This window comes from Sinocyclocheilus grahami, unplaced genomic scaffold, assembly GCF_001515645.1.
Source record: "Sinocyclocheilus grahami isolate Dianchi unplaced genomic scaffold, SAMN03320097.WGS_v1.1 scaffold78.1, whole genome shotgun sequence".
Taxonomy (NCBI): Eukaryota; Metazoa; Chordata; class Actinopteri; order Cypriniformes; family Cyprinidae; genus Sinocyclocheilus; species Sinocyclocheilus grahami.
In genome coordinates, this window is record NW_015505257.1 from 1,811,709 (window position 1) to 1,826,667 (window position 14,959).

A 14,959-nucleotide genomic window follows, 5' to 3' on the forward strand; every position below is an offset into this window, starting at 1 on the left:
GAATGAGCCGTTTTAGGTAGGCGTGGTTGACTTAACTTTTATAAAGAATATCTCTTTGAATTTGAGACTTTACAGACAACATTACAGATCTTCTTTATGCACCAAGAGCTTGTATAAACTTCAAAGAGAAAGGAAAACTTGAAATCGCATCATATCTTTAAGTAACTTAAGGTAGGGACTAGCTAGTTTGAGGTCATGCTTGTTTAGGATAAACTTGACATAAATAATAATAAAAAAAAATTATAATAATTTGGATAACAGGGTTGAATGGCCGAGCTTGACGAACATTTAGTAATTAAAATTAGTAACGGATTTAAAATATTTTATGAATTTATATGAATTCAATATTACGCAATTGTACGATTTTAATTTGAATTTAGAAAATCAAGAACCTTAGATAACAGTTTATCAAACATATCTACACTGGACGTCTTTGCTACATTAAACTCTCTGATCAAATATTTCTTATTATATTTTTTTACATAAACCCTCTATAGTGTGGGTGGTCGTAGGGTAATACAATTGGGCGAATGTACCTTATTAATATTACATAAGATGAGTAACGCATAATCAGTCAAATATTTTAAAACAGACCAATGATTGAGCTCGCTGCATGACCTCTATATTAATATTCATGAGCTCCTCGCCGCCACGCCTCCGCAGTGGTCTTCCTGTGATTGTGTTGTCTCCGTCCTATTGGGCAGACGCATCTTGCGCGTCGTCACACATCGCAGATTTTCACTTTACTCATAAAATATCATTAAAACATGTCGTCTCTGTATAAACCGTTTTCTGTCTCGGACGGGCCGTGCAAAGATGCGATACTGAGGCGAGGTTGCACGCCGCTACAGCATCCTGCTGCGCTGACCCGGATTCCCTCCGCTGGCGGGGGCTCGACGCGCACTTTTACCCCAATTCCTAACATGTATCCAGGCCAGAGGAATCTAGCGGCCGCTGCAATCGGAGGGAGAAAAATTACCCATCCGTGGAAGGCTATTCTCGCAGGTAAGTGCGTATTGTGTTTGTGTTAGAAGCAGACAAGCGCCAATGTTTTGGTGGATCACGCGATACCCTATAATGCGCGAGCCATCAACAACAGCCATGCAACCAAATGGTAACTTCCAGAAATCTCATGTGTTGACTCGGCAGATATGTGTTTATACATGGTTGGACACTAAAAATAGTTTTACTAATATAAATGTCAATTTAACTACTTGATCATATTCCAACATTGTTACTCTATCACTTGTTTGGTTGCAGTGTTCATACAATTGTGTTTTAAACAACCAAGTACAACTAAAACAAAATGACCTTGTATGAAACTGTCAGTTAATCAGCTTTAAGTTTGAACGAATCACATAGATTGCCTCTGATTTATTTACTGACGATATTATTTTTACCCAGGTGGCATTGCAGGAGGCATTGAGATCTGCATCACATTTCCAACAGAATACGTGAAGACCCAGCTACAGTTAGATGAAAGAGCAAATCCTCCACGGTACCGAGGCATAGGTGAGGATGGCTGTTGTTAAAGGAATAGTACACTCAAAAATGAAATTAATATATAATTTCTGAAAATATACTCTCCCTCAGGCTGTCCAGGATGTAGATGAGATTATTTCTTTGTCGGAACAGAATTGTACAAAAAACAAATCCATCACTAAGATGTTTTTAACTTCAAACCATTGCTTCAGGCAAAAATATGTATCTTATCACTTTAACCAGTGAAAAATTTGTCTTGTTTGAATAAGGAAAGATATATGCGCAGATCAAGCACTGTTTACAAGTGAAAACAGTTCTTAACAAATGTATTAATGGGTTTTGTTGTGAGAGAACAACAGGACTTTCACTGGAGGAAGCGTTATAGATTATGGACTGATATTTTGGCCAGTAGCAACAGTTTAAAAATAAAATGCCTTGATGGATTTGTTTCTCTCAAACACGCAGCTTCTCACTTCACAAGACATTAATTGATGGACTGGAGTCATGTGGATTACTTGTGGATTATTATGATGTTTTTATCAGCTGTTTGGGCTCTCATTCTGACGGCACCCATTCACTGCAGAGGATCCATTGGTGAGCAAGTGATGTGCTGCTTAATTTCTTCAAATCTGTTCCAATGAAGAAACAAACTCCTCTACATCTTAGAGTGAATTTTCAGCTATTTTTATATTTTTGGTTGAACTATATGAATGAATGAAATGTGTAAAAAGCAAAAACAAGTATAACCTGGATTTTTTGTGCAGGCGACTGTGTTAAGCTGACGGTGCAGGATCATGGGTTGAGAGGTCTATACAGAGGGCTTAGTTCACTGCTTTATGGATCTATCCCGAAATCTGCAATACGGTAAAAAACGTTGATATTTGCGTGTTAAAGCTTACATAGGGTCTCTTTTGCTGACACTTTTCTTTTCGACATTATGGCAGTTTTGGAACATTCGAGGTTCTTAGTAACCCAATGAGGGATGCCACGGGTCGGCTTGACAATAAAGGAAGTTTGTTGTGTGGGCTTGGCGCAGGAATTGCAGAGGCAGTGTTGGTAGTCTGTCCAATGGAGACAGTCAAGGTAGGACTGTTACCAGTTGTTTTGGTTATACATTACGTTAATATACCACCTTAACTGGTCCTCTGTGATGTACATTTTTATTTATATTTTACTCAGAACATCTCCTGTCTGTATTATTTTCAGGTGAAGTTCATTCATGACCAGTGCTCTCTGAGGCCACGCTACCGAGGGTTCTTCCATGGCGTAAGGGAAATCATCAGAGATCAAGGTACCAAACGAATGTGATCCAAAAAAATTTTGCATCTTAATAGAGACCGTAAAGTAGGAGGAGACGGACCACTCATAGAAATATTATAAATATGGGGCTGTAGAAAATAAAATTGGAACTTAAAGTAAATGATAAAACGAAACACAAAATAAGTTATACAATTAAAAAAAGTTTATATATAAATAAATAAAATAGTAGTTTTGATAAAATCTAAAATAAAAATAAAAAAATTGAAAAAATATTAGTTTTTGAAAAATAAGTTATAAAATAAAAATAAAATGAAACAAAACAAAAAAACTTCACAAAATAAAAAAATGACAAAATATCAAATATAATAATGATATGTTTTCTCTATGTTTGTAGTGCATCTTAATAGAGACCGTAAAGTAGGAGGAGACGGACCACTCATAGAAATATTATAAATATGGGGCTGTAGAAAATAAAATTGGAACTTAAATTAAATGATAAAACGAAACACAAAATAAGTTATACAATTAAAAAAAGTTTATATATAAATAAATAAAATAGTAGTTTTGATAAAATCTAAAATAAAAATAAAAAAATTGAAAAAATATTAGTTTTTGAAAAATAAGTTATAAAATAAAAATAAAATGAAACAAAACAAAAAAACTTCACAAAATAAAAAAATGACAAAATATCAAATATATTACTCACCCTCAATTTCTATGTTTGTAGGTGTTCGTGGGACGTATCAAGGACTGACTGCTACACTTCTGAAGCAGGGTAGCAACCAGGCTATTCGCTTTTATGTTATGAACTTGTTGCGCAACTGGTACAAAGGTGAGGATGAGATCACTGTCTTAATAGTAATACTCTGAAATTATTTTCACTATGGCCATTCAACAAAAATGATCAGCTTGGCTTTTTCATCAGGCGATGACCCCAGTCGTGACATGCACCCGCTGGTTACAGCGTTGTTCGGAGCAACAGCTGGGGCGGCGAGTGTTTTTGGAAACACGCCACTTGATGTGGTGAAGACTCGAATGCAGGTTAGCAGAGACTGATGCTTATTATTTATTAAATAATTAATTAAATAGAATATATTTATCCTTTTTTAAAGAAAATGTCTTTAAATACCACTCACTGATATAGTTTATTATCTTTTTTTAGGGTTTGGAGGCTCATCGCTACAAGAGCACATTAGATTGTGCATTCCAGATTTTGAAGAATGAAGGCCCTCAAGCGTATGTTTTTTTTTCTTCAAAATCATTATTTCCTTTTGAACATCCTTTTTTTTTCTTATACCTTAAAGGGATAGTTCACCCAAAAATTAAAATTCTGTCATCATTTACTCACCCTCAATTCATTTCATACCTGTTTTAATTTCTAACCTATGGGTTTCTGGTCTCCACTGACTTGCGTAGCATTTTTTTCCCCCATTCTATGAAAGTCAATGGGGACCAACAACTGTCTGGTTACCCACATTCTTGTGTGAGTAAATTATGCCAATTTTCATTTTTTGGGTGAACTATTTATTTTGGGTGAATTACAGCTCCCACTAGAGCTGTGCAATTAATCGAAATACAGTTTCGATTTCGGCCTCTAACGATTATGAAAATACAATAATCGAGATAAAACGATTATTCCTCCCCCTTTCGAGCAGTGCGCTTTTGCTCCTCCATAAAAGCCCAATTTCACGGGCAAATCAGTAAAATCATGCAACGTGACTTTCGCGAAATGGGACGTGCTTGATTTATCAAAGTTTATTAGATTTATTCATGTTTTTAAAAGCACGAAAAAGAACTTGCACTGTTCCACAGGAGGCTTTCTGTGCATGCGCTTAGAGACGGAACAGAACAAGCACATGTAAATTCATCTTTTAGCTTAAGGTGCGCGCAAAAATGTGTCAAAATGCGGCGCGTTGTTCATGTAAACCCTCGTCAGTTATGTAATATATGAAAGTAAACAGTTGAGAATGAAAACATGTGCGTAACAGTAAATTGGATCCGTGCAGCTCTTAAAGTGACAGCAGCCTAATATTCCTGCTGCTGACTGTGGGCTTCATTTGAAAATCACTCACTGCTCTACACTGAAGGACTTTTGTAGCTTTAATAAAAAACAAAGGAAGTTTAATTCTTACAGTGAAGACTATGCTGTTTTATTTTACATTCAGTTATGCAATTTCTGTATTAGGCTGTTAGCTGAATACTTTAGACTTGCATGGTTTCATTAAATCTTGTTTTCTATTGTACTGGTCCTTTCCTATTTTTATTACTGACCGTTTAATTATTTTCAATAATTTGAGGACTTTTTTTTGTGTTTTTACTAATATTAGTTTCCCTAGTCTTCTGCTGTGGTATTGAGAATTGTGAAATTTGGCTGGTCTCTAGAATGTAGATGTCATAGCAACCTTATTTACAGAAAATATATATTTGATATATATATTGCTATCTTTAAATAAATCATTCATATAAAGTTTTGGTCATGTGGCCCACTCATGATCGTGATTACAGTATTGACCAAAATAATCGTGATTATGATTTTTGCCATAAACGAGCAGCCCTAGCTCCCACAGAAGTCACTTTCAAACCAAGCAGCCTTCTGTTGGTCAATGCATTGAGACTAACTGAGCCTGATGTGAAATCTGTGTTGGAAAATCTTTCGCCCTCACATGAACTTCTTGATCATGCAAATTCCTATTAAAATGACTGAACATTTGCTGAACAATGGTAAACGTGTCCTCACCTTTATACTTTTTTCACTTTGCATCACAGGTTCTACAAAGGCACGGTCCCACGACTGGGCAGAGTGTGTCTAGACGTGGCCATTGTCTTTGTTCTCTACGAGGAGGTTGTAAAGCTACTGAACAATGTCTGGAGAACAGACTGAAGACGGACCAGGATGCAGAACTGATCGAGACAGACTGAACTATCCAAACACAGTTGGCCACATCAGTCAAGTCAAAAGATCCAGACTTGAACCATGAACCCTGGCCTAGAGGATTTTAACCATCCATCTGTGTCTGTATAGTTGAAGCCAGGAGCTTGAGCCATGTGAAGGAACCTGTAGCTTACGGTATTTATCGATGCACAAAAATATTGATAAATGAGCAAGCATATCATCAGTTTGCACTCTTCACTTCAGTAAAATTGTTCAAGTGTCTTCTCACCACCATGCTTTTATAGAGGTTGTCGTGAGACAGTCTACTTACGTGGCATGAAACGTAATAGCACAACCAAGTATGTAATGCACATGTTCTTTTGTCCTAGTTTACATGCAAAGCTCTGAGGTACACTGAAAATGTGCTTTTATAAGAAGTCAAATGTAAGTCTCAAAACTGGTAGAGGCTCAGACATTCGTGATACTCGATATAAAACCTGCATGCCGAGTGGCATCACCAAGACCTGGGCATTCAAGCTTGATGTTTTCATAATTTAAATGATAGCTTTTTTAATTTGCACAATTTAATTATAAGCTTTTTTGTCATCAAGCATTTCCCACAAAGGCTGCTTATTCTGTACTAGTTACGCTACTTTTGTTTTTGTGTCTGCTATATAAGCAGTGCTTCTTCAAAACCGATTCTGAATACTTCACACAGATTCAATAAACCAACTAGGTTCAGTTTCCCGGCCCTGTGACCTTTTTGAGTAGCCAATATTGAATAATCGATCCAAACTCTTTGAATTCCATCGTAAGACTCTTCATGTCATATATGTGCTGTGCGATAACAACAAACTGCTTTAGATGCTCTACAGTTGTTCATTCAAGGTAAGAAAGCCACACACTCACAATACAGGTCCCATAAAAATACTTTTACTGCTTGTTAAATGAGAAAACGTCTCTGCTGACGTAGTACGGCCCACTGTGACGACGCAGGTTATCTCTTGGCTCTGGAACAGACCCAGTTAATGCTGCCTGTATCACAGCATTAGGGATTAAGTTAATTACAAAGAATGTGTGTGAGAAAGATTACACAGATTAGACTGGGTCAGTTCACCTGCACTTCCACAGGGCAATTGCTCATTTGAGTGGGGGATCGGCCAAAAAAAAACCCCCCCAAAAAGGCAGTGTTTTATCTTCCAGCTATCTGGCCCGACACCAACATCAGAGAGCATTATATGTCAGCTATTGTGATGCTGTCGAAGCAGTTTCGTTGGTCAAATAGGCTAAGGCTTAATGCGCCGACACTGCTGTCCACCATCCTGTGGGGTGATGCTTCGAGACGCCTGATTGGCTGTTGTGTGCAGAGCCAGGGGTCACTGGTTTCTCCGGGTTACTTCCTCCATCTAAAGGGGAAAAGAAGATAAGACATGCCAGGTGTTCCTACCAGGTGGCATTGTGTGTGTGTGTGTGTGTGTGTGGAAATAAATAATGTAGGGTCACTTACATTCTTAAACATTTGTCTTTTCCACCGCTGGCCACTCTCTGTCCGTCGGGACTCCAGTCAACTGCAAAAATCTGAACAATGAACGAAAACTAATTTAGTGGTGTTTGTCCATGCAAATAACCACTGCTATGCTGTTGCCAATGTATTTGGAGTGTGTTTAGTATGTGGCTGCTAGGTGATTGCTTAGTGGCCTGTCAAAAGTCATCTCCAGATTAAAAAAAGATATGGTTAAGAAATGTCAAATATACAAAATATGCAAAAATTAAGTCTAATTTAGTGTATATATATATATATATATATACACATTTTATACGATGCATTTTTAAGATGTTTCCCCCCACTTTGGTGTAAATCACAATGTTAAAATTCCCTGGTATGTTCAGGTTTTAAATGACCATGATAATAAAAAAAATAGAATATATGTAGGTCAGTGTTGTTACTGTTCACTAAAACTGTAAAAGAAAATCATTTTAAAAGTGTTACCATAGCAGCTAACCAAAATAAATGTTTAAGATAAGCTACTAAAATTAAACCTATATATAAAAAAAAGTCAAGCCAAAACAAAAATATTAAAACTTAAATTGAAATTAAAGCCAATATAATATAAATTTTAAATAGAATTTTTTTTAAACAAACTAAATGAAATATAAACTTGAAGTACTAAAATTTCTAGAACTAAAATATAAATTAAAGCTATATAAAAATATTAAAATAAAAACTTAAAATGAAATTGAAATAAAGCTGATATGAAATATTAATTGTAGATGAAAAAAGAAAAACCTGAAAAGTAGAAATGCTGCCTTGGCAACAATCTGAAGTTTATGTACTACAATTTCTAAAACTAAAATAAAAATACAGCTATATAGAAATAAATAAATAAATAAAAATTACAAAAATAAATCTTATAAATAGTAAATATTATTCTAATATATAAATGCTACTAAAGTAACTGATGTAAGTTATTCTAAAGCTTGGCCTCGTGCAAGACTCCAACCTCTGAACTAAATCCATTCAGTGTCTCACCTCATCAGCGTGTCCAGGCAGATCTGCGTTCAGTTTGCCCTTCTTGATGTCCCACACCTTCAGAGTGCTGTCACTACTGCCACTGACCAACAGACGGCTGTCTGCAGACCACGCCACTTGGTACACTGGCCCCACATGACCGCGAAGTGAGGTCAGGTACCTGGAAAAACATAAAAAAGATCTTACAGCCCTTTAAAAACACTTTCATGAGGTCAGAGAAAACATATTGACGTGTTTGATGTTATATTTCAAGAGACTCTGGGTTGTTGCCATTCATTACACCAAATAATGTTCTTTTTAGCAACATCATATGACCCCTTTAAGGTATAAAGATAGATATAATTCAATAGAATTATTTATAAAAACTAATAAAATGAATAAAGCGCATCAAATTAAACTTAAAAAAATTAAATTAAAGTAAAAAAACCGAAATAATTATAATAATACTTAATACTAAATACTAACACTAATGTAGGTGTAAAGACTAAAAGTCACTGTTATTGAACTGAACTGAATCTGGGCATTCATTGCATATAGAACATCTGCATACTATGCACACACTTTACATAACTGATATTGAAATATAGCACTGCACATATATTTTAGAAATATGTCAGTATGCTAATCTGCACATGGTCAAATCAATCAAGGATCTATAACCACCCTACTTACTTTCCCGTCTTTCCGTCCCAGATCTTTATAGACTTATCGAAGGAAGCGCTGGCAATCAGCCGTGTGTCTGGTGAGAATAGCACCTCATTGACCAGCGCTTGGTGACCCGTCAAACGGGCCACTGGCTTCTTCTCCTCTGCTGGGTTCCATAAGAACATTGTGAAATCATCTGATCCTGACACCAGCCTCTCATGACCTTCACCCTTAAGAAGACCAAATGCTCAGGTTTATACATAAATCCATTCTCTCGCAGGTTGGTACTGTATATAGACTGGTCTCACTCACTCTGACACTGTTGTAACGCTTCAAAGCCTTTTCCTTGATCTCTTCCACTGCGGAAAGCAGAAACATTTACATTTATTATTAAATGATCCATATTACAGCTACAGTTCAAAAGTTTGGGGTCAGTTTCTTTTATTTGAAAGATATTAATACTTATTCAGCAAGGATGCATACAATTGATCAAAAGAGAGAGTAAATACATTTATAATGTTACAAATTATTTCTATGTCAATTAAATGCTGTTCTTTGAACTTTCTATTAATCAAAGAATCCTGAAAAAAATATTATGGTTTCCACAAAACTACTGAGCAGCACAACTGTTTTCTATGAAAGCTTGTTCTCGCCACAGGATAAAAAAAATTTAAAAAGTAATTGCAGTCAGAATTGCAAGACATAAACTCAGAATTCAGGCTTTTTTCCTCACAATTCACTTTTTTTATTTCTGCCATGGAATAAAAAAAAAAAAAAGATAAAGTGAGGAAGTCAATTACCTTTTTTTTTTTAAAATCTTTTTTATCTACCTTTTTTATCCCGTGGGCGAAAACAAGCTTCCATATTTTTAAACATTGATAATAATAAGGAAACTTTCTTGAGCATATTAGAATGACACTGAAGACTGTAGTAATGGCTGCTGAAAATCCAGCTTTGCATCACAGGAATGAGTTAAATTGTGAAATATATTAAAATAAAAAAAACGTTATTTTAAAATGTTAATAATATTTCACAATATTACTGTTTTAACTATTTTTGATCAAATAAATGCAGCCTTTGCAACCACAAATTTTTGACGAGTAGTGTATAATAATTATTCATTTGCAGGTGCTGACACATACATGATCCAGTGAGATCCTGTGGGTTTATGGTTGCAGTAGCCGGCTCAAACGCTCCTGTACGCAGAACGTAGTCGGTGCTGAGGGCCAGCGTGTTGACCCAGTGAGCGTGACCTTGCAATGTACGACACTGAACCCCCTACGGCACAGACGAGAACAGATATTCACACCATAATTCTGTCAAACACCCAAGTAAATATTGTTTCAAGTTATCTTTGATCCATCATGAGTGGAAACAACATACATCTTTGGCTCTCCAGACTTTAACGGTTCTGTCCTGAGATGAAGTGTACAGGAGACCATCACCTCCCCATTTTACACACGTAACAGACTGTGTGTGGCTGGTCAGGATCTTATCACAGCGGCCCAAAACCGTATCCCAGATCCGAATCGAACAGTCTTTACTGGTGCTAGCCAAATATCGACACTCTGGGTTCCTGTGATGGAGTGAAAATGACTGATAACTGATCATGATATTTTGTTACTTCATTATACATTTTTTTAAAATTATAAATGAATTAAAGGTAACACTTTTCAATAAGGTTCCATTTTTCAACATTAGTTAACATGAGCTAACAATGAAAAATTATTCTAAAGCATTTATTAATCAGTTATTTAATGGACCTGAGCTAATATGAACCAACAATGAACAGCTGTATTTTTATTAATATTACCAAAGATTAATAAATACTGTAATAAATGAACTGCTTGTTGTTAGTTAATTTTAGTTAATGCATTAACTAACAATAACTAATGGGACATTATTGATTTTGTGTTACCAAATTAAACAATTGTTAAATAACAAACAATACAATATTATGAATTTATAATAATAATAATAGTAAAATTAAACCCAAAACCCATAATTTCAAATAAATTTGATCACAAATTCCCTGTAGAGCTAAAATAACTAAATTAACACATGTAAATAAACCGATATAAAACATACTTTGATTACAAGGGCAAACTGATTTTTCAAAACTCACAGATGGAGAGGTTCCCAGCACAGCCAGGTGATCCACTTCGTATGTCCCGTCAAGGTCTTTCCGATCTGACTTCCTGTGATTGGATCCCACAAGAAGATCTGCAAAGATCACAGCAGATATAAATCATTATAGTAGACCTAAAGAACATCTTGTTCACTGGAATATCAGTGACTTATAACATGATATGCTCACCTGACTGTTTTTGCATCCTGATGCTAATTTCTTGCCATCTGGAGACCAGGCAATGGACAAAACCCAATGTGTGTGTCCTTATAAAACATGATGGACAAAATGTCAGATGCTTGGTTTATCTTACAGATGCACTGCATTTCATAACATCGAGTGAAAAACTGACCCCTAGCAGTGTGGTGTGGTGTTTCTGTGCTCAGATCCCAGAACCTCACTGTCGTGTCCCCAGATCCACTGGCCAGATATCTGAGTAGCATCCCCAAATAATACAAAAAAGCTTTATTTGAATTCATGCAGTCTGATATGTTAGACATTTATCTGTCTTAATATAAATGTAAAGCAACTGTTTAATCCGCTTACTTTCCTGTAGGGCTAAAAGCCACCGAGATGACGGCCTCTGTGTGGCCCTCCAAAGAGCTGGTGCATCGAGCCACGGCCCGAACACGAAACACAGCCTGCGGCTGGTACACAACCGGCAGCACCTGCTCAGTCTCCAGGCCCAACTCCTGAACACAGGAGCCCAGGGACGACACCACCTCTGCATCTTTCACAAAGAACAGGTACGGCACAGGTTCCTCCTGTAGAAAGACAAAAGATTGGGGTTATGAAACAATAAAATCTGCAGTAAATCATAACCGGCATCATTCATAACCAGCCTTAACTTATCCAAAGTAATGTAATAATTCTTTAAGCAAAGCTTATGTACAGTATACATGTTATTGAACAAGGCTTGCTGATGTAATGGGTAATTGACAAATAACTAGGACATCAGATTTTTTCAACATCTAGATTCTAGACTATAGGTTGAAGTGTGGAAATGCGGAAAAATGTGAAAAAATGGTTCATTGTATATTATGTGTTGGTCATCATTTCATTTCACTCAAATAGTTCTGGAAACTATATTCCAAGTGACCAATTAATATATTAAAACAAAATGTTTTCAACAATATGTAATAAAACATAATTAAAAGTATTACTCAACTACACAAAATTAGAATAAAAAAAAAAAGTTTTAGATATAGTATATCACTGCTGTCTTGTCATGTCAACTACCCAAATATATATTCTAAATGAACATATACTTTATTACACATGAGGATATATAAGTGATTTTATACTTTAAAGATCGCAATAAACTAAGTATACATTACCATTTGGGGTTTGTTTTAAAGAATGTAATACTTTTATTCAGAACAGGTGCATTACAGACCAAAACTGACAGTAAAGACATTTATAATGCTGCAAAAGATTCCGAATTCAGATAAATGCTATCACAAAGTCCTGAAAAACTGTATCACAACTGTTTCCAACATTGATAATAACAAGAAATGTTTCTTGAGCAGCAAATCAGCATATTAGAATGATTTCTGAAGGATCAAGTGACTCTGAAGACTGGAGCAATGATGCTGAAAATTCAGCTTTGTATCACAGGAATAAATTACATTTTAAAATATATTCAAATACAAAACAGGTATTTCTAAAATTGTAATAACATTTCACAATATCACTGTTTTACTGTATTAATGATCAAATAAACGAAGGCTTGGTGAGCACAAAGAGACTCCTTTAAAAAAAATCTTGCAGAGCCCAAATTTTATACGGTATATCTCTAACACAGTATTTCAGACCTATCATAAAAATATATTAAAAGGGTTTTAACAGAATAGATCATAGGTACTATAGTCCAATACATCATGGGCTCTTACATCTGGATGAAACACATACTGCAGTCCATCATTCCTACCTTCTGTAACAGTGCGTTGCAGACCAGCTGCAGTTTATCCGGACTGATGTCCAGCGGCACATCGAAGGGGGATCCGAGCACCTCTCCGGTCTCATCCTGGAGCTGAATCAACACACGCTCCACGTCCACGCTCATTCTTCCCTTTAAAAGAGAAACACACTGGAGTATACACTATCAGCACGCGAGGCACGGATGTAGAACAAGCTGTTTTTTATTAAATAACAGTAAAATAAATAAACAACAGTAAGATTTTATAAACTCAGGGAATAAATAAGAATTCCATACGTAAGTTATACAGAATACGAGAATGTCCGCATAGTAAAACCGAGATACCTGTCGTTATTGATCACAGCACACTCCACGCGTGCAGCGTAAAGTATTTTGGACGCACGCAAAACGCGTGAGCGTGACATCATAACCGCGCGCCTAGTGTGACTGTACTCAAGTCGGAAAAGACTCAGACGCTCAGTCGACAAAACAATGGGTGGTAAAAATAAACAGAGAACGAAAGGAAATGTTCGGGTAAGACGAATGAAAGTTATTCGATTGTTAACATTTTCCAGCTACAAGCCAAATCGGTGAAATAATAGCAAGAGTCAATGTAGTTGACTCTAACTGGTCAGCGTTGTAAACTATGCAAACCGCATGACAGCTCACATGGATAGCTCATTACAACAAAGTGCTATTATGTACTTCCTGTCACTTATTGTTTTGTATTGTAAAGTGTTTATGAAACATGATATATGACAAGCGGTTTTTTAATCGTGTCTGTTATGTAAACCTGTGTTCTTAGAGTCCTGACGTCACGTGTTTGTAGCGTAATCAGACAGAAAGTGCATTAGTTGAGCAACCGTATATGATGGTGATATACCATAGGCATATAATCATCTAGGTATGAAATGGCGATGAATGTGTAATGACAGAACTGTGTGTTCTGCCTTTCAGCCATCCAGCAGTGGCAGAGCTGCTGATCTGTTGGCCAGGGAAAGTGGCGTTGTACCCGGGTTTGTGGGATTCGGTGTCTCCACCTCCAGTGATCCAGGATATGTACCTGCAGTACAGGGGGCAGAGGAGATAGACAATCAGGTTGATGCAGACTTCCGCATGGTTCTACGAAAGCTGTCCAAGAGAGATGCAGTCACAAAATTAAAGGTATCATTTGTAGTGATCGATTGGAGTTCAGTGTTGCCTAGTGGGCAAATGTTTGAAAAGGGATGAGTAACATTTAAAAAATGTGGGTCACTAAGTACTATCACGGTCATTCTTGATCCCCACACATATTTTCTTAAAGGGTTAGTTCACCCAAAAATGAAAATTCTCTCACTAATTACTCGCCCTCATGTCATTCCAAACCCGTAAACCTTCGTTCATCTTTGGAACACAAATGAAGATATTTCTGTTGAAATCCGAGAGCTGTCTGACCCTGCATAGACCGCAACGCAACTACCACGTTGAAGGCACAGAAACGTAGTAAGGACATCTTTAAAGTAGTCCATGTGACATCAGTGGTTCAACTGTAGTTTTTTGAAGCTACAAGAATACTTTTTGTGCCCAAAGAAAAAAAACAAAAATAAACAAACAACAACTTTATTCAGCAATTCTTCTCTTCCCTTTCACTGTCCGCCACCACGAGAGTACCATGACACATACGTGTGGTGCTGCTGACGTAGAACACGCATGCGCTGTGCCTTGTTTACAAGGAGACGAATGCACACCAATGCAGAATGATATTCTCGTATTTTCATAAAATTAATGTTGAACCACTGATTTTTCTGTGCCTTAAACGTGGTAGTTCCCTTTCTGTATATGCAGGGTCAGAAAGCTCTCAGATTTCACCAAAAATATCTTAATTTGTGTTCCGAAGATGAACAAAGGTCTTACATAAATTTCTATAAAACATTTAATTTGACTGACTCAGTAATTGAATGGCTCATAAAAACTGGTGGATGTGTATTTCAGGCAGTACAAGAGTTTGGAGCAATGTGTCAAGAGCGACAGCCTGATGTTGTAAAAGGTGTCCTCCCATACTGGCCTCGGATATACTGCCGAATATCAATGGTAAGAGAAGAATGATAACCCTATCATTATTTGTATATTATTTATTTACAGTTT

The 14,959-nt window shown here is 36.4% G+C and overlaps 3 protein-coding genes across 5 annotated transcripts in view; 2 read left to right on the forward strand and 1 right to left on the reverse strand.

Annotated features, from left to right (window-relative positions):
- Positions 1-640: 640 nt before the first annotated feature.
- LOC107586170 (tricarboxylate transport protein, mitochondrial-like) lies at positions 641-6,770 on the forward strand. The gene is made up of 9 exons (XM_016273442.1): positions 641-1,005; positions 1,405-1,512; positions 2,247-2,346; positions 2,427-2,565; positions 2,689-2,773; positions 3,470-3,574; positions 3,668-3,783; positions 3,905-3,978; positions 5,509-6,770. Exons 1-9 carry the CDS (start codon positions 768-770, stop codon positions 5,621-5,623), a joined length of 1,080 nt encoding a protein of 359 aa, XP_016128928.1. The 5' UTR covers positions 641-767; the 3' UTR covers positions 5,624-6,770.
- An 89-nt stretch (positions 6,771-6,859) lies between these two features.
- On the reverse strand, positions 6,860-13,298 carry LOC107586169 (notchless protein homolog 1). 2 transcript variants are annotated; one of them, XM_016273440.1, is made up of 13 exons: positions 13,181-13,298; positions 12,848-12,983; positions 11,464-11,681; positions 11,270-11,349; positions 11,107-11,183; positions 10,915-11,012; positions 10,173-10,365; positions 9,932-10,067; positions 9,102-9,148; positions 8,817-9,019; positions 8,145-8,304; positions 7,122-7,192; positions 6,860-7,020 (listed from the first exon to the last, which is right to left on the reverse strand). In XM_016273440.1, the coding sequence occupies exons 1-13, from the start codon at positions 13,261-13,263 to the stop codon at positions 7,008-7,010; spliced, it is 1,515 nt and encodes a 504-aa protein (XP_016128926.1). In that variant the 5' UTR covers positions 13,264-13,298; the 3' UTR covers positions 6,860-7,007. The 2 variants fall into 2 exon arrangements, with proteins under 2 accessions (XP_016128926.1, XP_016128927.1); XM_016273441.1 differs by having other exon boundaries at positions 12,848-12,988; positions 13,181-13,258.
- LOC107586168 (E3 ubiquitin-protein ligase listerin) overlaps positions 13,261-14,959 on the forward strand; it is a 22,222-nt gene continuing 20,523 nt past the window's right edge. For both annotated transcript variants that reach the window (XM_016273438.1, XM_016273439.1), the window contains exons 1-3: positions 13,261-13,369; positions 13,793-13,999; positions 14,807-14,905. In XM_016273438.1, coding sequence (XP_016128924.1) covers positions 13,328-13,369; positions 13,793-13,999; positions 14,807-14,905 — 348 coding nt within the window. In that variant the 5' untranslated portion in view covers positions 13,261-13,327. The remainder of the gene's footprint in view (positions 13,370-13,792; positions 14,000-14,806; positions 14,906-14,959) is intronic.